Below are 22,476 nucleotides of genomic sequence, written 5' to 3' on the forward strand. Positions count from 1 at the left end.
GTTATGTTAGGCCTTGGAAGCCTGTCTGCGGTCACTCCTTCCACTAGACTTCCACTGACCAGACCACTGCTGCCCGTGTACCCCTGGAACCAATTTAAAAGTGCCTACAGCCAGCCCAAGTTTGTTATGTTAGGCCTTGGAAGCCTGTCTGCGGTCACTCCTTCCACTAGACTTCCACTGACCAGACCACTGCTGCCCGTGTACCCCTGGAACCAATTTAAAAGTGCCTACAGCCAGCCCAAGTTTGTTATGTTAGGCCTTGGAAGCCTGTCTGCGGTCACTCCTTCCACTAGACTTCCACTGACCAGACCACTGCTGCCCGTGTACCCCTGGAACCAATTTAAAAGTGCCTACAGCCAGCCCAAGTTTGTTATGTTAGGCCTTCGAAGCCTGTCTGCGGTCACTCCTTCCACTAGACTTCCACAGACCAGACCACTGCTACCCGTGTACCCCTGCAACCAATTTAAAAGTGCCTACAGCCAGCCCAAGTTTGTTATGTTAGGCCTTGGAAGCCTGTCTGCGGTCACTCCTTCCACTAGACTTCCACTGACCAGACCACTGCTGCCCGTGTACCCCTGGAACCAATTTAAAAGTGCCTACCGCCAGCCCAAGTTTGTTATGTTAGGCCTTGGAAGCCTGTCTGCGGTCACTCCTTCCACTAGACTTCCACTGACCAGACCACTGCTGCCCGTGTACCCCTGGAACCAATTTAAAAGTGCCTACAGCCAGCCCAAGTTTGTTATGTTAGGCCTTCGAAGCCTGTCTGCGGTCACTCCTTCCACTAGACTTCCACAGACCAGACCACTGCTGCCCGTGTACCCCTGGAACCAATTTAAAAGTGCCTACAGCCAGCCCAAGTTTGTTATGTTAGGCCTTGGAAGCCTGTCTGCGGTCACTCCTTCCACTAGACTTCCACTGACCAGACCACTGCTGCCCGTGTACCCCTGGAACCAATTTAAAAGTGCCTACAGCCAGCCCAAGTTTGTTATGTTAGGCCTTGGAAGCCTGTCTGCGGTCACTCCTTCCACTAGACTTCCACTGACCATACACTGCTGCCCATGTACCCCTGGAACAAATTTAAAAGTGCCTACAGCCAGCCCAAGTTTGTTATGTTAGGCCTTCGAAGCCTGTCTGCGTCCCGTTCTTTCAACTACAACTACACTGACCAGGCCACTGATGGCCGTGTTCCCCTGGAACCAATTTTAACTTGCCTACAGCCAGCCCAATGTTAGGCCTTTGATGCCTGTCTGCCGTCACTCCTTCCACTAGGCCTCCACTGACCTGTCTATTGCTGCCCGTGTACCCCTTGAACCAACATCATTAAATATAAAAAAAATTAATTTGATTATAAAAAATAAGATCGTGTTGAGATCTCAAATGCAGACATTTTAACAATCAAAACAAACACACAACAAATATCTGGAACTGTACTACAAAGGTCCAACAGCTACAATTTCTTTCTCCTGCAAGAAGTTAACTGAAAGTTTTTTGGAGTTGTTAACACAGATATGGCATCCACCGAGTGTTGTCCTGTCGCGTCTCCTTTAAATTATTTCCAATAAGATGTTAAACTATTAATTTAATAAAATCAATAATTAAAAAAATAATTGAGTAAGTCAAAAGCACATTGCAAATAAACATTAATTACAAATCAAGAAGCATGGCGCGTCCGAGGGTGAGTAGATACCGAATAAGAATATAATCACCCTCGGACGCGCAATGCTTATTTACAACAGCCTTCCTTCCTAAGAATCAGCCCTTTCGTGGTGTAGAGAGAGGTTGTGTTACACTCCAAGGTGTTCCCCGGGTTGCCTTTCATTAGCTTCGATCTTCCGGCTCTCGTTTAGTAGTTGGTGGAAAAGTACACAGCATTAGGCCTACAAAATGGGTATGGGGTGGAGAGAGATGGTGTGTTACACTCCAAGGTGTTCCCCAGGTTGCCTTTCCTGAGCTTCGATCTTCCGGCTCTCGTTTAGTAGCTGTTGGAAACTACGCTGCATTAGGCCTACTAATTGTGTATGGGTGAAACAGTGGCGCATCTGCGGTCCCTCCTTCCACTAGGCCTCCACTGACCTGTCTACTGCGGCCCGTGTACCCCTTGAACCAACCTAATAAAATATTTAAAAAATTAATTTGATTATAAAAAATAAGATCGTGTTGAGATCTCAAATGCAGACATTTTAACAATCAAAACAAACACACAACAAATATCTGGAACTGTACTACAAAGGTCCAACAGCTACAATTTCTTTCTCCTGCAAGAAGTTAACTGAAAGTTTTTTGGAGTTGTTAACACAGATATGGCATCCACCGAGTGTTGTCCTGTCGCGTCTCCTTTAAATTATTTCCAATAAGATGTTAAACTATTAATTTAATAAAATCAATAATTAAAAAAATAATTGAGTAAGTCAAAAGCACATTGCAAATAAACATTAATTACAAATCAAGAAGCATGGCGCGTCCGAGGGTGAGTAGATACCGAATAAGAATATAATCACCCTCGGACGCGCAATGCTTATTTACAACAGCCTTCCTTCCTAAGAATCAGCCCTTTCGTGGTGTAGAGAGAGGTTGTGTTACACTCCAAGGTGTTCCCCGGGTTGCCTTTCATGAGCTTCGATCTTCCGGCTCTCGTTTAGTAGTTGGTGGAAAAGTACACAGCATTAGGCCTACAAAATGGGTATGGGGTGGAGAGAGATGGTGTGTTACACTCCAAGGTGTTCCCCAGGTTGCCTTTCCTGAGCTTCGATCTTCATGCTCTCGTTTAGTAGGTGTCGGAAAGTAGGCTGCATTAGGCCTACAAATTGGGTATGGGGTGGAGAGAGATGGTGTGTTACACTCCAAGGTGTTCCCCAGGTTTCCTTGCCATTGCTTCGGTCTTCCGACTCTCGTTTAGTAGTTGTAGAAAAGTACACAGCATTAGGCCTACAAAATGGGTATGGGGTGGAGAGAGATGGTGTGTTACACTCCAAGGTGTTCCCCAGGTTGCCTTTCCTGAGCTTCGATCTTCATGCTCTCGTTTAGTAGGTGTCGGAAAGTAGGCTGCATTAGGCCTAAAAAATGGGGAATGGGGTGGAGAGAGATGGTGTGTTACACTCCAAGGTGTTCCCCAGGTTTCCTTGCCATTGCTTCGGTCTTCCGACTCTCGTTTAGTAGTTGTAGAAAAGTACACTGCATTAGGCCTAAAAAATGGGTATGGGGTGGAGAGAGATGGTGTGTTACACTCCAAGGTGTTCCCCAGGTTGCCTTTCCTGAGCTTCGATCTTCATGCTCTCGTTTAGTAGGTGTCGGAAAGTAGGCTGCATTAGGCCTACAAATTGGGTATGGGGTGGAGAGAGATGGTGTGTTACACTCCAAGGTGTTCCCCAGGTTTCCTTGCCATTGCTTCGGTCTTCCGACTCTCGTTTAGTAGTTGTAGAAAAGTACACAGCATTAGGCCTACAAAATGGGTATGGGGTGGAGAGAGATGGTGTGTTACACTCCAAGGTGTTCCCCAGGTTGCCTTTCCTGAGCTTCTATCTTCAGGCTCTCATTAAATTGTGGTTAAATGGAACAACTGCATTTGGCGTACTAGTTGGTTTGGGGCCTACTATCGGTGTCTGCCACTCCTTGCTGTTCTCCTGGTTTCCTGTCCTGAAATACCATTTTCAGCCTCTCGTTAAGTAGTTGTTAATGTTAGACTGCATTTGGCCTACTAGTTGGGTTGGGGCCTACTATCGGTGTCTGCCACTCCTTGCTGTTCTCCTCCACTGAACAAAGCTGTGCCGCCTGTTTACTACGGTTGCCAATTTTGAACTGCATTTCGACTACTTACTGATTTGGCCCTACTCTCTGTGTCAGCCTCTCATTCCAGTTGTCCTCCACTGCAATGCCCCCTGGTTATTCCTGTGTTACCAATTTTGAACTGCATTTAGCCCACTTTCTTCTTTGGGCCTATATCTGTGTTTCCACTTCATCGTGCCCATTGCCCAGCCAGTGATAGATGAGTCTGCTGGTACATTGACCCATAACGCAACATTCCCCGTGCACGCTACACAACAACATTGTGACCCTGCTGAAAGTCAGGTTGCTCTTCCCGCATACCATACCACCTTACACGGGGACAAAGAGGAAGGTGCAGATGAAAGTGCAGGTTCCTTCATCAGGTGGGGGGAGGAATACTAGTTGGCGACGTCACTGGCACAGGGCCTCTCATAGTACGCAAAAGTGTTGCTGCCGGTGGGAGGCGCCCCCGCCGTGCAAACACACCGCTGTACTTTGAGGGGCCCTGTGCCAGTGCCAATGCCAACGAGTGGGCCCCCCCTGCTTGCTCAGGTTCACAGCACTTGCAAAGTTGAAATACTTACCTCTCCCTGCTCCACTGCCGTGACGTGGTCCAGATTTCCTGGGCCCACTAATTACTTGAACCAGCCCTACCCCCCACAACTTTAGCCAAATGACCCCCAATTTCAAATGCCTTCCAATTATTATAAGGTAAATTACGCTTGACAAGCTTCATTAAGAAGAATGGATGGTTTTGACATTAAAATGGGCACTCTAGGTGTTTTCCTGGCCCCCACTCACTGCCGACTATGCTGCCCCATTGACTTGCATTGGGTTTCGTGTTTCGGTCGATCCCGACTTTACGTCATAATCGGCCGATTTCACTCGACCCGACTTTGGACATAGTCGGGTTTCGCAAAACCCGGCTCGACTCTAAAAAGGTCAAGGTCGCTCAACTCTAGTCACTACTATATTCTTTTGATGCAGCCTTTAGTCTTGGTCATTTTTTCATACTGTCAGATACACTTTACTGCACTCTATATTGTTATGAATAAAAAATACTATGAAAACTGTTCCTTCATCCTTAGTTGTATTTATTAGAGTTACTATTTTATTATATTTTTCTGGCATTTATTAAAAATGTATTGGTTTTATAACTGCTTTGATGATTTTGTTAGGTGCATTTTATATACAGTATTTTGATCAAATACACAATATTAAATAATATTTTTTCAAACCATTAACTAAAGAGTGAGAACCAGCAGACCTTCACTGAACAAATGATCAACAATACTAAGGTTCTCTGCGACTCTGTAACTACCTTAAAATATCTCCCCATTTTCAAACTAAATGACATTGGTTTCATCTTGAAAATTATTTGTATGTATGACAGCTTTTCTTACAAGAGCGGGTACACAGGTAAAGCTGTCAATCACTATGTTTTGGCATGAAGATCGATTCATAGACTCACTCTGCGAGTCCAGGCAGAAAATAAATTGTAGTTTTGCACACAATACTTACAAAGTATTTTAATCTATTAGTTTACATTACTTTACACATGTGCTGTTGATTATTTTGATCACTTCTATCTCTTTATTACCGTATATACTCGAGTATAAGCCGACCCGAGTATAAGCCGACCCCCCTAATTTTGCCACAAAAAACTGGGAAAACTTATTGACTCGAGTATAAGCCTAGGGTGGAAATGCAGCATTTACCGGTGAATTTCAAAAATAAAAATAGATCATTATTTCCCCATAGCTGTGCCATATAGTGCTCTGCACCGTTCATATTTCCCCATAGGTGTGAACCATATAGTGCTCTGCACCGTTCATTATGCCCCCTAGCTGTGCCATATACGGTGCTCTGCACCGTTCACTGTGCCCCATAGCTGTGCTGTGCCATATACGGTGCTCTGCACCGTTCACTGTGCCCCATACATAGCTGTGCTGTGCCATATACGGTGCTCTGCACCGTTCACTGTGCCCCATACATAGCTGTGCTGTGCCATATACGGTGCTCTGCACCGTTCATTATGCCCCCTAGCTGTGCCATATACGGTGCTCTGCACCGTTCACTGTGCCCCATAGCTGTGCCATATACGGTGCTCTGCACCGTTCACTGTGCCCCATAGCTGTGCTGTGCCATATACGGTGCTCTGCACCGTTCACTGTGCCCCATACATAGCTGTGCTGTGCCATATACGGTGCTCTGCACCGTTCACTGTGCCCTATAGCTGTGCTGTGCCATATACGGTGCTCTGCACCGTTCACTGTGCCCCATAGCTGTGCTGTGCCATATACGGTGCTCTGCACCGTTCACTGTGCCCCCTAGCTGTGCCATATACGGTGCTCTGCACCGTTCACTGTGCCCCCCCTAGCTGTGCCATATACGGTGCTCTGCACCGTTCACTGTACCCCATAGCTGTGCTGTGCCATATACGGTGCTCTGCACCGTTCACTGTGCCCCATAGATGTTCCACATAAATTTGTGCCGCCGCTGCTGCAATAAAGAAAAAAAAACACATACTCACCTCCCTTGATTGCAGCTCCCGGCGTCTCGTTCCGGCGCCTCCATCTTCCCGGCGTCTCTGCTCTGAGTGATCAGGCAGAGGGCGCCGCGCACACTGTATGCGTCATCGCGCCCTCTGACCTGATCAGTCAGAGAGCAGAGACGCCGGGAAGATGGAGGCGCCGGCCGGGAAGATGGATCGGCGCCCGGCGCTGGAACGAGGACAGGTGAATATAACATACTCACCTAGTCCTGGCGATCCTCGCGCTGTCCCCTCCTGTCTTCGGTGCCGCAGCTTCTTTCTCTATCAGCGGTCACCGGCACCGCTGATTAGAGAAATGAATAGGCGGCTCCGCCCCTATGGGAGGTGGAGCCGCTTATTCATTTCTGTAATGAGCGGTCCCACGTGACCGCTGAAGAGAGGAAGAAGCTGCAGCGCCGAAGCCCGTGGGACGGCAGGGACAGCGCGAGGATCGCTGGGACTAGGTAAGTATACCTCAGCGCCCTCACCCCCTCACCTGCCGACCCCACCGCTACCGTGACTCGAGTATAAGCCGAGGGGGGCACTTTCAGCCCAAAAATTTGGGCTGAAAATCTCGGCTTATACTCGAGTATATACGGTAGTTATTTGTGATGTGCACATTTTAGAATGTAGTCTTGATCAATTATTGTTTTTCGCATCAACCCTCACACATCACTATCTAATGTATTTTCTTCAACTGAAAAAAAAGCCAAGATAATCCTCTGTAAACCAAATCTAGCAACAGAAACAGTACAAATATCTTTCTTAGTTTAGAACTCCAGGCTAATAGCTCTTACCTACTTTGATATAGTGTAATAAGCTAACGTATTGAGTGAGAGTCAGGCTAATGATACATTTTCACTGTAAATCCTTAGTATTGACACTTACTGATAACAAGCAGAAAACTTGAAAATGAGAGTACAGAATATTTTAGAGATTCAAAACTTTTTACTATAGAGTGATTAAAGGGTTATTCCCAACAATGATTATTGAGAGGAAGGTAATAATGGTCTAATCGGTTGGTGTCTGACTGCTAGGATCCCCATCAAAATCAAGTATGAATGCATGTATAGCCATTACTACATTTCAGTGGTGCATTTCAAAATCTCATTCTTGATAAAAGACAGTGGACCTTTACCAGCAGATGGCATGGCTCCCTAAACCATCACTGATTGTGAATACTTCACACTAGACCTTGGAAATCAAGATCCCAGAATCTGGAGGAAGAGTGGTGAGGCCACAATCCAAGCTGCTTGAGGTCTAGTGTGAAGTTTCCCCAATCAGTGATGGTTTGGGGAGCCATGTCATCTGCTGGTGTAGGTCCACTGTGTTTTATCAAGATCAAAGTCAGCACAGCCATCTACCAGGACATTTTAGAGCACTTCATGCTACCCTCTGCTGACAAGCTTTTTGGAGATGGAAATTTCATTCTCCAGCAGGACTTGGCACCGGAACACACTGCCAAAAGTACTAATACCTGGTTTAAAAACAACAGTATCACTGTGCTTGATTGGCCAGCAAACTCACCTGACCTTAACCCCATAGAGAATCTATGGTGTATTGTCAAGAGAAGGATGAGAGGCACCAGACCCAACAATGCAGATGAGCTGAAGGCTGTTATCAAAGCAAACTGGGCTTCCATAACACATCAGCAGTGCCACAGGCTGATCGCCTCCATGCCACGCCGCATTGATGCAGGAATTGATGCCAATGGAGCCCTGACCAAGTATTGAGTGCATTTACTGAATATACACTTCAGTTGGCCAACATTTCAGATTTTAAAATCATTTTTCAAGATGGTGTTATAAAGTATTCTAAATTTACTGAGATAATGACTTTTGGGTTTTCAATGACTGTAAGCCATAATCAACATTAACAGAAATAAACACTTAAAATAGATCACTCTGTTTGTAATGACTCTGTATAATTTATGAGTTTCACTTTTTGTATTGAAGAACTGAAATTAATAAAATTTTTGATGATATTCTAATTTTGTACGAGGCACCTGTTTTTATACACACTTCCACTCTGTAGTACAATGTGACTCTTTACCCACTCTATATACAATACAATCCTGCAGTAAATAACACCTCTCAACCTTTTTATATACCTCATCCCACAGCACATTACTCCTCACAAGCTCCCAAATACAGCCTTCCTCTGCAGAATATCACTCCTTTCAGATGCCTCTACATACAATACCATCCTGCAGTGCATCACTTTTCTAAGCCCTTTCCATATACCAATGAGTTCAGCAGTACATTGCCTCTCTGCGCCATCCTTTAGCACCTCACTCTTTTCTGCTCCCTTTGTATAAATTGTAATGTCAGTGCCGGCATCCCTGCATGATGACCACTTCTTCTCCGAGCAGGGATGCCGACATGTTCACTCCCACACTGTTCCAATCCTTGCCTCAGCTTCTATCTTCCAGGACCTGTGAATGGAATGTAGGTCTCCCGGAAGTGTGTGCACTTCAGTAAGTGTCCCCAGAAAATAGCTGAGAGATATCAAGTACTTAAGGAATCCTGTAAAAAAGGGAAAAAATCTTCAGCTCACCCAAATGGAGTCCAAATTCCAAGAAGAAATCCGAGCAAGGATCAAGCATGCAGCCAACAACGTCATGGATACAAATAAACGAGGGAGATCCAGCTCCAGGAAAGAGAAATAGTCTCTGATAAAATCCAAAATAGCTTTATTGTCATGAAAAAATTTAAAATGTGGACTCCAATTTCAAACGAATGTAGTGAGGTGCTTGAGTGTTGTTAGTATTTATAGTGTTCACTTCCTACTTAGTTGTATCTATCTTACCTAAACCGGATCAGGTCTGTGTTATCCGAACCTGACCTTGAACCTGTCATGGCTTTACCTAATCTCTCATCCCCATCTGTACCTCGTTCTTCTCCTGTCCAGTCTGAACTAGCACCTGAGATCATGTACCCGAGTCCATCCTGTGTTCCTGAACCTGCCTTGCCTGTATTGGTTCCAATATCTGTCCTGTCAACTAGCCGTTCCGCATTCATCCATTTTGTGAACCAGTTCCTGGCTAATTCTGACTGAGTTCATCTCTGCCCCTTTAGGGTCAGCTTCTGCGGCTCCTGGGTCTGTCCTAGAGTGGTACCTGGCATTCACCTGCAGCTCAAGCCTAACCACACCATCAGTTGGTCCAGCGAAGAACCAGGTGGTTGCTTAGTTATGGTCCTCCAGGCTCTTCTCTGTCCATGGCACAGTGGTTCCACAACCAACAGTGTACCATAACGGACAAATCTGCAGTATATCATTGTACTTAGCCCCTTTATGTACATTGGAGTACAGTGCTCTTTGCCTCTTGCATATAAAATGCACATCCTGCACTATATCCCACCTCTCGGCCCTAGTAAAAACAGCCTTAATCCTGCAACATATTCTAAATCTCGGCTTCTGTATGTACAGCTCCCATCCTGCACGTGGTATGTTGCTCCTTTGCATATACAGCCCCATCTTAAATAATATCCCAATATTCAGCCCCTTATATATACATAGGCCCCATCCTGCAGTACAGAGAAGCTCTAGGGCCCCCGTATATAGTTTCTATCCCACAGTATATTACTCCTTTCATTCATCTCTATATACAGCCCCCATACAGCAGCATCTCTGCATTCTTCTCCAGTGGGTAGAATCGTGTTCAGATGAAACCTGCATGCTGCTCCATGCTTCTGTACCTTGCTTTAAAATATCTGTAGACACATTACAATTTGTAAAGTGCTCTGCGCCTGATAGAGATTATGATACAGTCATTGGTGATTTTTTAAGTACCGGTAAATGTTGCTAAAGCACCCAGGACCCAGGCGGTAATATTGAGTGGCTGTGGAGTGTCTGACATTTGTCATTTAGCTAGCCAGCCCCTGGCTTCCACAGAGCAGAAAGTCGGTAACTATCCTATAGATAGGTGACAACTTTCAATGTTTGGAATTATGCTGCAAATCACTTTAAAAAAATTCTCTCCTCAATATTAAAATAGCATCACCTAAAATTAAAAATCATGGAATTATAAAAAGTTGTTTATCCAATATTTGTGAACAACAAGGATCTAGCACTGCTCATCAATCACATTTTGCCCAACTTAGATGGTAATTATGTACGACATCATAAACAAGATTGCAGTAACATTGCATAGATAATGATATCCATAGAAAAAAGTTCACTAGTACGGTAATTAGAATTAGAAGAATGGGGCACTCACCACGTGGCATTAAAATGCTACTTTATTGCAACTTCAATATCAGGGAATGTTGAGACAAAATTCACATCATATGATTTTAACACGAAACAACTGTTAGCCAATTTTGTCTCAATATTTCCTCATTAGTGGAATTGCAATAAAGTAGACTTTTAACGCCAAGTGGCGAGTACCACATTCTTCCAATTCTATAGTCATGTTTATGATTTCAAATGATGAAAAAAATGGAAACAAAATGTTCAAATATCTTTATTCCGTACAGAGTATGAGCACAATGTGCAGAAATAAACACAATTAGGCCGGGGTCACTCTAGTGTAGACTACAGATGAGTGCTATGCGAGAAAACATTGCATAGCACTCAGAGCAGTGTTATTTTAGGGGGCTGATCACATCTGCGATTATTGTCTCATGCCGAATCGGCATGATAGATCAATCACAGCATGCTACAATTGGCACCGAGACCCCGAGTTTCAGCTCCCTCATACCCATTTAAGTCTATGGATGTGAGTGACACAACGCACATCACTCGGTTATCATCCGAGGGCGGTGCGATATATGCTGGCAGTAAAGGAGATGGAGAAATTACTTTCTCCGCCTCTCTGCTCCGATTCTCTCTGTGCAAGAGGCTCGGAGCACAGACGCATGACACTCATTAGCATATCGCATCCGATGTTCTAACATCGGATGCCATACGCAAGTGTGACCCCGGCCTTTCTTGCCTTCTCATGTTATCAATGTGTTTATTAATGTTTCTCTAAGGAATATTTAGCTGAGGTGAATTCACATCAGCTACTTGCATTTCTCTTTGCAATTGTTGATTCATGACTTCCCAAATGTTTCGATGGGAGATAAGTCTAGAGACATTGCAGGCCATGGTAGAATGTTTAAGCCATGTAAGCTGCTTACAGTAATGCAAGCAACTCGTGGACTGGCATTGTTGTGATGAAAAATGGCTGCTGGGATATTTTGGAGAAATGGCTGTTCCATTGGTTCGATGACCAAATAAATGTAATGCCAAACTGTTATCATAACTGGAATAAACACAATAGGGGTCTGGCCATTGTACATTATTACTTCCCACCACAATACTAGAAGTAGGAGGTGATGTTCTTCATGAAGGTCTCTTCATGAAGTTGCCCATGAAGCCTCCAGACCAATCTCCAGCCAACATTGCATCCGAGAGAAAAGTAGAACTTGTCACTGAAACTTCCAATCCAGGCTCCATTGATATTTTGCTCTGTATTATGATAGAATTTAAGAGAGGTGGCAGGAGGTCAAGAGGGCCTTCATGAGGAAAGGTCATATCAGTCCTGCTCCCAGGATTGTGTGGCAAATCATAATGTATGTTAATCTTTGTGGCCTGTAACATCTCCAGACATGCTTCCCATTGATCACATCTGGGATGTCATTGCTCAGCAATTGCAAAGGAAACTGCCAGCAGCAGTTATTGATGATTTGCATACGCAAGTGCATTCAGTGTTGCTGACTTTCTGCAACCATTAATAATCTCAGTGATAGCAGCCAAGATGTGTAAATGCGTGTACTTCTGAGTGTCGCTCATAATCTATACTGTATAAATTAACATGTCTATTAATCTGGTGATTTTCAGAATTCCAGAATGTATAAGGCTTAATACATGAAAAAGAAAGGTTTTCTTTCCCGAAAGGTTCTGTAATTTTCTAGTTTACCTTACCATTTTCAAAACCTATGCCTGCTGTCTATGAATGGAAACATTCATTCTTCCTTAGGAATCGATCTTGGTAATAAGCTAAGTATTTTTCTTTATTTTACATATTACAGAAAAATATTCATGTAAATTAGAAAAAAGACAAATATTGCAGCATAATCATTGTAAAATACCTAACAAAAAAAACACATTTGAATCAACATCACCAAAAAAAGATCTCATGCACATAAAAGGATTTTCTGGGATTTGCCTAGTAACAAATAGAGATAGATCCCGAATCCTCGTGTTTTAGTAATGTTCCACAGGTGATACCTGTTGGTACCAAAAGTGGTGAGGTCTTATACATCAATCATCTGTATATTGCTGTCAATCAGATCAGGCCATTGATTGGTGGCAGTGGTCAGATGATTAATGTGTGTTATGTCATCACTTATAAAGGGAGAGTAATGCTTTTCTATTATTTTATAGCATTCTCTTTCATTATGTAAATTGCAAGAAATCCTTTTCATAAGAGATGGATACATGTAGATGGTACACTTTGGACTAGGTGTGGTCGTGATACATCCAATAACATAACAATTGATACTATTTTATGGTTTGACGTTTCACCCTTCCCTTCTTTTTAGTGGAATTTAAATATTCTGCAGATTATTCTCATTTAATGTCCTAGGACATCACTAAATACCCAAACCAGAAACCTTGGAAATCAGAATTTACAGTACTGTATAAGTGTAATAAAATGCAAATTGTAAAAAGGAGGAAACTAAATAAAGCGTAACAATAAAGATCTGTTTAAAACAATAGAAAATATTAGAGTGAAAGTGCCTTAACTCAATGATCAGCAAATTGTGAAGTCATCTAAAAGGCATCCAGAATAAAAGCTCTGTTTATTCATGAACCAGTAGGACACGTTTAGATTATGCAAGTAAATACATCGTCTAATTACTTTTTCCTAGAGGGTAAAGTACTGCACCGTTTATTTTTATGACCTATTGTTTCTTCCGTCACATAAGGAAACAAAGCTTCAATCAACCAAACAATGAAAATATTGTAATATAGTTATTCTATGAAGTATAAGCAAAGAAGTGGCAGACGGTGGTTCATGAAGACAGTATATGTGAACTTATCCTACTCTTGTATCTTCTCTTTTCAATTCAATGTCTACACTGGAAAAACATCAATTTAAAGATACTGCTGAAAAGAGTGTTATTTGTTTGCATTCCTGCCTGCTACAAGTCATTGTTGACGCCTAATAGAAGAAAATTGTAGGTTGAATGGGCAGAACTTGTAGGTGGTCAGAGGAGGCATTGATCAATAGCATGCTAGCTCCATCAATTAGTGGCATGCTGACACTTGGCTTCCCAGAACAATAACATGCCAACAGTTCAGGTCCCACTTCAGGGAGGAATAAGCAACAGCAATGTTACGCCAACAGTCTTTCAAGGTGCTACAGGGAAGACGTTGGAGACGGGACATTTCTACATGATAGATAAAATTCTATAAACACACACACATATAGAGGTAAAAATATAGAAAAACAAGCAGGAATCCAATTAAAATGATCAAAAGGTGGAGGACTCTATTAGTCCATGTGGCAACATTTTGAATCCACACTAGAACCACATGGACTACTGTAATAAAGAGTTCTCCACCTTTTGATCACTTAAATTGAAGTCCTGCTTGTTTTTCTATTTTTTTTTATCTTATTTGACCTATGATTATGTGTCCGGAAAGCCCTACACCCATCACTGAAGACTTTGGTGTTGCATCACATAGAATAGATAGATATCGCAGTGCAAACCAAATTATAGGGCCCCACCACAAAACCTAGTTCCGCTGAGATCTCCAAAGAATTTGCTACATTTCATGAATGTAATCCTCATCTTTACAGAGGGAGCTCTTTTGATGCTAGCATCTCATCCTGTGCAGCATGCAATACATTTATCAACAGGGCGCGTTCATGTACAGTAGTTTTAATGAAGATAGTTTAGGACTAAAACAACAGGTCAGACCCTTTGCAGTGCAAATTGTGCTTGGGTCAAACACCTTTTCCATATTACTCAACTTGTACACTGGAAAAAGGAGATAAGGTTTTTCAATACGATGCTCACTCTGAACACCATATTTTACAATATGCTGATACATCTATTCCATACAGTCCTTGTTTCTTGCGTTCCTTCCCAGAGTACATGATAAAACTGGATGCCTGCAACTAGCACTAGGAGGAGCTCAGTGCACGTGGATTTTTATGAAGTTGGCATTAAAGTCAATGGAAGCTGTAATGATTTCTATGCACCATGCTACCCCTACTGGTGGCTGCAGGAATATTCTACAGGTCTATGAAGGGGGGACAGGACTTGTGTTCTGGACCTTTTTCTAAACATGGGCTTTACAGCAGTCGTCTACCTCTGTTGAGAAATCTTCATGTCCTGTTTCAGTCGCAAGGCAAAAGGCAACAACTAAAAGATGTGATCATAGCGATGCAAAACACCCCGGTAGTAGTAAAAAGTAGCTTTTAGGAATAAGTAGAACACATCAATATTAAAGTGCTGAACCCTCACACCAAGGAGTCTCAGGACATATACAAGAATATAGCCTATCCGCCATCACTCTGTGCTTTATACCTACCTTATTAGTCACATTAACTCTTTACACTCAGCCTGCTGCACTTTTTACCCTTTGCTAACAATGTGTAAGCATGCCGGATTTATCAGTCTTTCTTGGTCATTCTGCACTCCAGTTTGACAGTATCTTGAAGTCTGCAGTTGAGTTTCTGCGAACGATCTACTATTCTTGTAATATGTCACTCTGACACCTGGTAACTTCTAGGAATACATTCTAAGCTTAAGAACATTTCTGTTGAGACTTTGAGATGATCAGAGATGCTTGCATGTTCTGTGGACTATTGTAAACAAATAAATATATATTTTTAAAAGGTTTTTTTCTTAAGCTGAGACTGCCATCCCCCAGTGAAACAGTGAATAGTGGAGGAACATTACAGAAGTAAATACTAAATTCAGCATGAGGAAAATGAAGCATTGTGCTGTTCTTATTGAAATCAATGGGCTGCACATGTAATGCACTGACATGCTGGGTCCAACAGAGTGAAACAGCATTCATGTAGCTGCTTTCCGCTCTGGCTAATAGATAAGGGTCGCTGAATAGATTGCCTGGGATTAGAAGAAAAAAAAGACTTTTCTTCCAGTAAAAGCGCCACATCAGTTTACTTGCGGTCACTGGTATTGCAGTTCAACTACAGATAGGTTGACCTGTAGGACAAGAATCAGTCAACTGACAAACGTGCTGCTGGTTCCCAAAAAGAAGAAAACACTTATTTTCTAATTCTAGACCATTCCTTTAATGGATTGCTTCCTCCTCAGAGAAGTCTCTAACAGGACATCCCCAGGAGTTCCTTAAAACAACCATCTCCATAATTCACGTCTACCTGGTATAGCTCAGAGTTTTTCTCTATTACTAGACATATGAAGATTTTATGTAGTGTCTGTTAACTACTAGTCTGAGTAAATGAAAATCTTAGATCAGTGACTATTTACATAGGCAGCATGGTGGCTCAGTGGTTAGCATTGTTGCTTTGCAGTGCTTGGGTCAAGTCCCACCAAGGACAACATCTGCAAAGAGTTTGTATGTTCTCCCCGTGTTTGCGTGGGTTTCCTCCTACACTCCAAAGACATACTGATAGTGAATGTAGATTGTGAGCCCCAATGGGGACAGTGATGGTAATACATGTAATGCGATGTTGAATAAGATGGTAGTATATAAGCAAAGTATAATAATAATAATAATAATAAATAGATTTCAAGGGATGTATGGCCAAAACCAAATTGGGGACACTTTGATGCTCAGATATATCAGAGCTGAGTACAAGATGTAGAATTTTATATATGACATGGTGACATTACATAAATTTTTCTTTATGGTTTTAAAAAAGATATGTAGGTAAACACCCAAAGCAATCATGATGCCCATTAATACAGTTATAGAAGGTTTAATGTATTTCGAGGTTATACACCCCTTGTATTGTCAAAGTTCAGTTTATTTTGTATTTTACTTATAAAAGTGTTTTTTCACGTGTTCGTGTTTGCCACCAGGCAGGGTCACAAATCTACAGTTTCTCTAACTTTACAAGGATTAAGGAGAGATATAAAGCAATAATTATTATGTATCCTGTTTGTCAATAAGCTTTGGTAAATATAGAAATAAGTCTCTGCGGACACATAAAGAGTATTCATTCCTTTGCCATTGAATTAATTCATGCTCTTAACTGTGCACATTAATAGTCTCAGCCCCATACAGAAGCAACAGGTATAATGACAGTTCTGCTAAAGAGAGTGTGCAGGCTCTCAGTGTCTGATAGGATTGGGCTCTAATGCTAATTTAATAAGGAATTACAGCAGCTAGTACTAAGGAAAAGTAATTGCTATTAAGGGTCTATAATGCACTAACATGAAAGAACCAGCTCCATAGACATATGTGTATAGATTCATATTGGTAGTAGAAGGTGGATTAGTGTAGATAGCTTGGACATCTGCCATGTCATTAGCATTGTAGTGTATGAACCTGTATCCAGCTCCTGCAAACAAGACTTTGTTGGACACGTTCAGGAGACATAACATGCACACATACTACTATTTCATGGAATTACCTTGGCATAGCAGAAAGAAATGAGAAGCAGAGGGAGCAGGTACCCAAAGACAAAGGTGCAAACCACATAAATCCTTTTGTGCTTCAGACTTGGCCAGAACTCCCAACAGAAGGTCTGGTTGTTGCTCCTGTGGATCAGGCGTTGATTGTAGGCAACAGGGCAAGCCATGGCAATGGATAGGATCCAGATGAGGATGACTCCAAGCAGAGCATTTCTTGAAATACGAATCGAAGAAGACCTTCTGGAGTGCACTATAGCTACATAGCGATCAACTGACATAGCAGACAGTGTGAAGATGCTCACCAGCATGGAGACAGTGAAGAAGTAGTGAATGAACTTGCAGATGAATGCTCCAAGCACCCAGGTTGGCAGGACATAGACAGTGGACTGGAAAGGGATGCAGAACAGAAGGTAAGCAAGGTCAGCAATGCTCAGGTTCAGGATGAAGATGTTGGTGGTGCTACGAGGTTTGCCAGGCTTGTTTCTTGCCAAGACTGTGATGACCAATGAGTTGCCCAAGACCCCTAGAGCAAATATGATGCCAAACACCACCAGAGTAATAACATTGTCTATGCCAATTCCCAAAAGTGGCTTTACAGATGGTAGTTCATCAGATCCATTTGCTTCCAGGGTAAACCCCTCACTCTTGTTCCCTAGCTCTGTAATATGATCCATGTCTTCAGCCAGTCAGATAGACATGCACTGATCAGCAGCAGTCACTGGTGCTTCAGGTCAGGATGGACTTTACTGCACAGAACTCTCACTGTAAAAGCCAGCAAGTGATGAAGAAGAGCAGGTGAGGACTATGTGAGAAAGTGCTGGGAGTTGTGGGAAGCAGCAGGACAGGGAGCAGGGTGCTGACAGCACTTCGCTCTGTGCTTCCTCTTGTGTGACTGCTCCTCTCAGCCTGGAGTTTTCACCTCCTCCCTCTTGTTCTATCAGCTGACGATGCTGAATCTGTTTTCTTATTCGTCCAGTCTACTATTCAGGGCTGAAGTTGATTTCTAATTCACCAGTGTCTTAATCATTAGGTACCTAGCATTGGTGTTTTAATGCTTCAGTAATTAAATAGAGATTATAGAACATATAAATAAAATAATTTCAGTGCACAGATAAAAGGGAAGCTGAAAGCAACCTAGAGTCAGAAAATATAGGTGTAAACATGAGACTCAAGGTGAGCACCTGGAAGTGATATGTCAAGAGGCTAATAACCTGTAAGACACTGATTTCACACTGCAGCCACACATTAGGATGTTCCATAAAATTCAGATGATTCTCCATTCTTGCCATAGGAACTGGTATCATAGGGGGTAGACAGCCAATTTAAATGATGATTTTACAGGGTTAAATTACACAACACCTGTGACCTTACATGGCTAACACACATGAAGGGATGCTCGGCAACAAAATCATTCCAGTCCAGCCTGTCCCAAGAGGTTTTGGCCATGAATACTGGCAGTAAAATATGTTGTGAGACAAATATTACATTTTTGGAAAAAGTTGGGTTCTGTGCACATATTGCATTTTTGACTCATTTTTTTCGGCATATTTTTCTGCGCAGTTTTGTCATAAAACTTGGATGATATTTTAGTCCTAGCAAAGTGAATGTGAATTCTGAAGTTTCATGCACACGTTGCTTATTTGTGACATACAGATTTGGTGCAGATGTAAATCTACAGCATGACAATTTTTTCAGCGTTTTTATCGAATATTTCACTCCTAGCAATGAATGGGAAAAAAATACAATAAAAACGCATGTAAAAAAAATGAAACAAAAATGCACATATTTTATGCTGCGGTTTTCCTGCCAAGAGATGCAGAAATGATGAAGAGATCTCTGCAGCAAATACGTAATGCATTCTCATATTCACATGACAGGGGTTATATCTAACGAGGAACTGGTGGCAGCATACCGTACTGTGTAAGTGAGGAACTCTGCCAGTGATGGCCAGGAGGTTTATATATATATACAGGTCCTTCTCAAAAAATTAGCATATAGTGTTAAATTTCATTATTTACCATAATGTAATGATTACAATTAAACTTTCATATATTATAGATTCATTATCCACCAACTGAAATTTGTAAGGTCTTTTATTGTTTTAATACTGATGATTTTGGCATACAACTCCTGATAACCCAAAAAACCTGTCTCAATAAATTAGCATATCAAGAAAAGGTTCTCTAAACGACCTATTACCCTAATCTTCTGAATCAACTAATTAACTCTAAACACATGCAAAAGATACCTGAGGCTTTTATAAACTCCCTGCCTGGTTCATTACTCAAAACCCCCATCATGGGTAAGACTAGCGACCTGACAGATGTCAAGAAGGCCATCATTGACACCCTCAAGCAAGAGGGTAAGACCCAGAAAGAAATTTCTCAACAAATAGGCTGTTCCCAGAGTGCTGTATCAAGGCACCTCAATGGTAAGTCTGTTGGAAGGAAACAATGTGGCAGAAAACGCTGTACAACGAGAAGAGGAGACCGGACCCTGAGGAAGATTGTGGAGAAGTGGAAACATCCAGAGCCACCGTGCACAGGCGTGTGCAGGAAATGGGCTACAGGTGCCGCATTCCCCAGGTAAAGCCACTTTTGAACCATAAACAGCGGCAGAGGCGTCTGACCTGGGCTACAGAGAAGCAGCACTGGACTGTTGCTAAGTGGTCCCAAGTACTTTTTTCAGATGAAAGCAAATTTTGCATGTCATTCGGAAATCAAGGTGCCAGAGTCTGGAGGAAGACTGGGGAGAAGGAAATGCCAAAATGCCTGAAGTCCAGTGTCAAGTACCCACAGTCAGTGATGGTGTGGGGTGCCATGTCAGCTGCTGGTGTTGGTCCACTGTGTTTCATCAAGGGCAGGGTCAATGCAGCTAGCTATCAGGAGATTTTGGAGCACTTCATGCTTCCATCGGCTGAAATGCTTTATGGAGATGAAGATTTCATTTTTCAGCACGACCTGGCACCTGCTCACAGTGCCAAAACCACTGGTAAATGGTTTACTGACCATGGTATTACTGTGCTCAATTGGCCTGCCAACTCTCCTGACCTGAACCCCATAGAGAATCTGTGGAATATTGTGAAGAGAAAGTTGAGAGACGCAAGACCCAACACTCTGGATGAGCTTAAGGCCGCTATTGAAGCATCCTGGGCCTCCATAACATCTCAGCAGTGTCACAGGCTGATTGCCTCCATGCCACGCCGCATTGAAGCAGTCATTTCTGCCAAAGGATTCCCGACCAAGTATTGAGTGCATAACTGAACATTATTATTTGATGGTTTTTTTGTTTGTTATTAAAAAACACTTTTATTTGATTGGATGGGTGAAATATGCTAATTTATTGAGACAGGTTTTTTGGGTTATCAGGAGTTGTATGCCAAAATCATCAGTATTAAAGACCTGACAAATTTCAGTTGGTGGATAATGAATCTATAATATATGAAAGTTTAATTGTAATCATTACATTGTGGTAAATAATGAAATTTAACACTATATGCTAATTTTTTGAGAAGGACCTGTATATATATATATATATATATATATATATATATATATATATATATATATATATATATATATATATACCCCCAGCCTGTACTGGTGATATATATCCCCCCTCACTGGGAGTGCCTCAATAAATCGTACCTATAATAGAAGCCTTTCCGGTGACTATTTGCCCTCGGTGCAGTTCCCTGACTGACCTGGCGTAAGTGGTGGTGCCAGAGAGGTGATCCCTGATGGATCATTCTCTCCTCTCCCCAGAGGTGAGTGAAGTCGATACACCACTTTCCCTGTACGATTTGTCACAGATTGTTGGTAAGGGGTGCACACTTGTAGGGTTTGACGCGTCCCTGCAGCAAAGTATACCTGTAGCTAAGTATTTAGTAGCTGCAGTTAATTCAACGACAGTTAGTCACGGCAGGAGTCAGGACCCCACACTATGTCTCTGTCGCTTTTGGGTATGTCTGCCGAGTAAACACCTCTTAATAATTGGGCCTAGCTTTTCTATTAACCCATCTTACTCCTTTACCATGTTTACATATGCCCTTACAGTGTTTGCACCACAAATCCTCTCTCTCCTTCACTATCTCCAAATCCCAGCACCCTCTAACCAAATAATCATCTCCCCTTACCTCCTCACCTGACCGCCTCTGCTGACCTGCTCCTCAACCTCAGATCTCTCCTAATAAAATATAAAATAAGCTGGCCACTCTCTTTCTCCCACCTGCTCTCCCTCTCTCTGCTTCTCCTCACTGCAGGTGACATATCTCCCAATCCTGGACCCCCATAGCTAATACTTCTCATTAATTCCCTCTCCTAGTGCTCCATATCTAATATGAACCACAGCAATCTCTCCAACGTATAATCCATGCCCTTGACGACCACCCCCCTGTTCCTTCTCTCTGGAGCACTCTGAAATGCCCGATTCATCTGCAAAGAGCTTCAAGAACAGGCTGGAGCAAGCCACTCCACCCCCTGCCACGGGCGGCGTACGTGGAGGCCGCCATGACAGGGGGTTTGGAGTCAGGTAGTGGAGAGGAGGTTATTGCCATGAGGGGGGAGGGAGTTCGTGGGAAAGGGGATCATAGCTCTGATAGGGGGGTGGAGCCTGTCACTTCCCGCTCTGGAAGCAGTTTAGCAGGATGCAGACACTTACCAGAGATGAGCTCCGTGGATCACGTGCTGTCCCAGCTGCGGGCGGCTGCAGTATCCCAGTCCCCCCTGCTGGCTAGAGGCTCAGGTGGCCGACATCCTTGGTGGAAATAGCGGTGGTCTCACGGCGGGCGGTTCCAGCAAGCAGCGGTCCTGGCGGAAAAGGCCTCCAGAACGCCTATCCCAAGACTTTCCCCCGCCCCCCCCCTCGGTGGTGCAGCAGCCCCTCCAGGGACCCTCCGGACCACATGCCTGCCCGCAAATGCCCAAGCAGGCCGCAGTCTGGGAGAAATCCAACAGCCGTGCTGGGGCCTGCGACGGCAGTCAGGCCTTCTCCTCCCTCGTTCCGGGGGGTGGGGCCTGCATGCGCCAGACCTGCTGTGGTTCGGAGCGATGTCATGGTGGGGCGCTACACAGACCTGCCACTTCTAACACCTCGAGACAGCGAGGGAGGATCCCTGTGGCAGCTGCAGGCAGCGCCCCAGACTCGGCGGGGCTGCTGGACTCTAGTGGGGATCTTAGTCCCCTTATCCTACCTGCGACCAGGTCGGCACCTATCGTTCTGCGGGGTCAGATGGCGGTGGAGCGTATAGCCGGCCTGGGTTCAGGACGCCATTGCAGTGGTCTTCAACCGTGGCGGATGGCTCCATGACAGCACCCTCTACAGTGGCCGGGACGGCGGGACCTGCGTCAAGAGGCGAACTTTGCATCCAGGAGGGCCTGAGGATGGCATCGGGGTCAAGAGATGGCTGGACGACCACGTCATCTGCGGCTGGGAGGATCACAGCTCCCCTGCAGCCTGGTGAGAATCAGTCTGTGTCTTGTTTGTCCCCGGCGTTTTTGACGCCTACGTCAGTTATAGTGGATTGGGTTGGGGGTCTGTAGACCGGGGTGAGGGAGTTAGCGTGCAGGCTGCTGCGAGTTGTGAAGGGGTGGGGGAGCTTTTGTCGGGTGTTCG

The 22,476-nt window shown here is 43.6% G+C and overlaps 1 protein-coding gene across 1 annotated transcript in view; it reads right to left on the reverse strand.

Annotated features, from left to right (window-relative positions):
- Positions 1-17,742, reverse strand: part of GALR1 (galanin receptor 1) — a 704,137-nt gene extending 686,395 nt beyond the window's left edge. Inside the window, exon 1 of the mRNA XM_069728940.1 lies at positions 16,863-17,742. Coding sequence (XP_069585041.1) covers positions 16,863-17,537 — 675 coding nt within the window. The 5' untranslated portion in view covers positions 17,538-17,742. The remainder of the gene's footprint in view (positions 1-16,862) is intronic.
- Positions 17,743-22,476: the final 4,734 nt, after the last annotated feature.

The sequence above is a fragment of the Ranitomeya imitator genome, chromosome 6 (genome assembly GCF_032444005.1).
Source record: "Ranitomeya imitator isolate aRanImi1 chromosome 6, aRanImi1.pri, whole genome shotgun sequence".
Classification (NCBI taxonomy): Eukaryota; Metazoa; Chordata; class Amphibia; order Anura; family Dendrobatidae; genus Ranitomeya; species Ranitomeya imitator.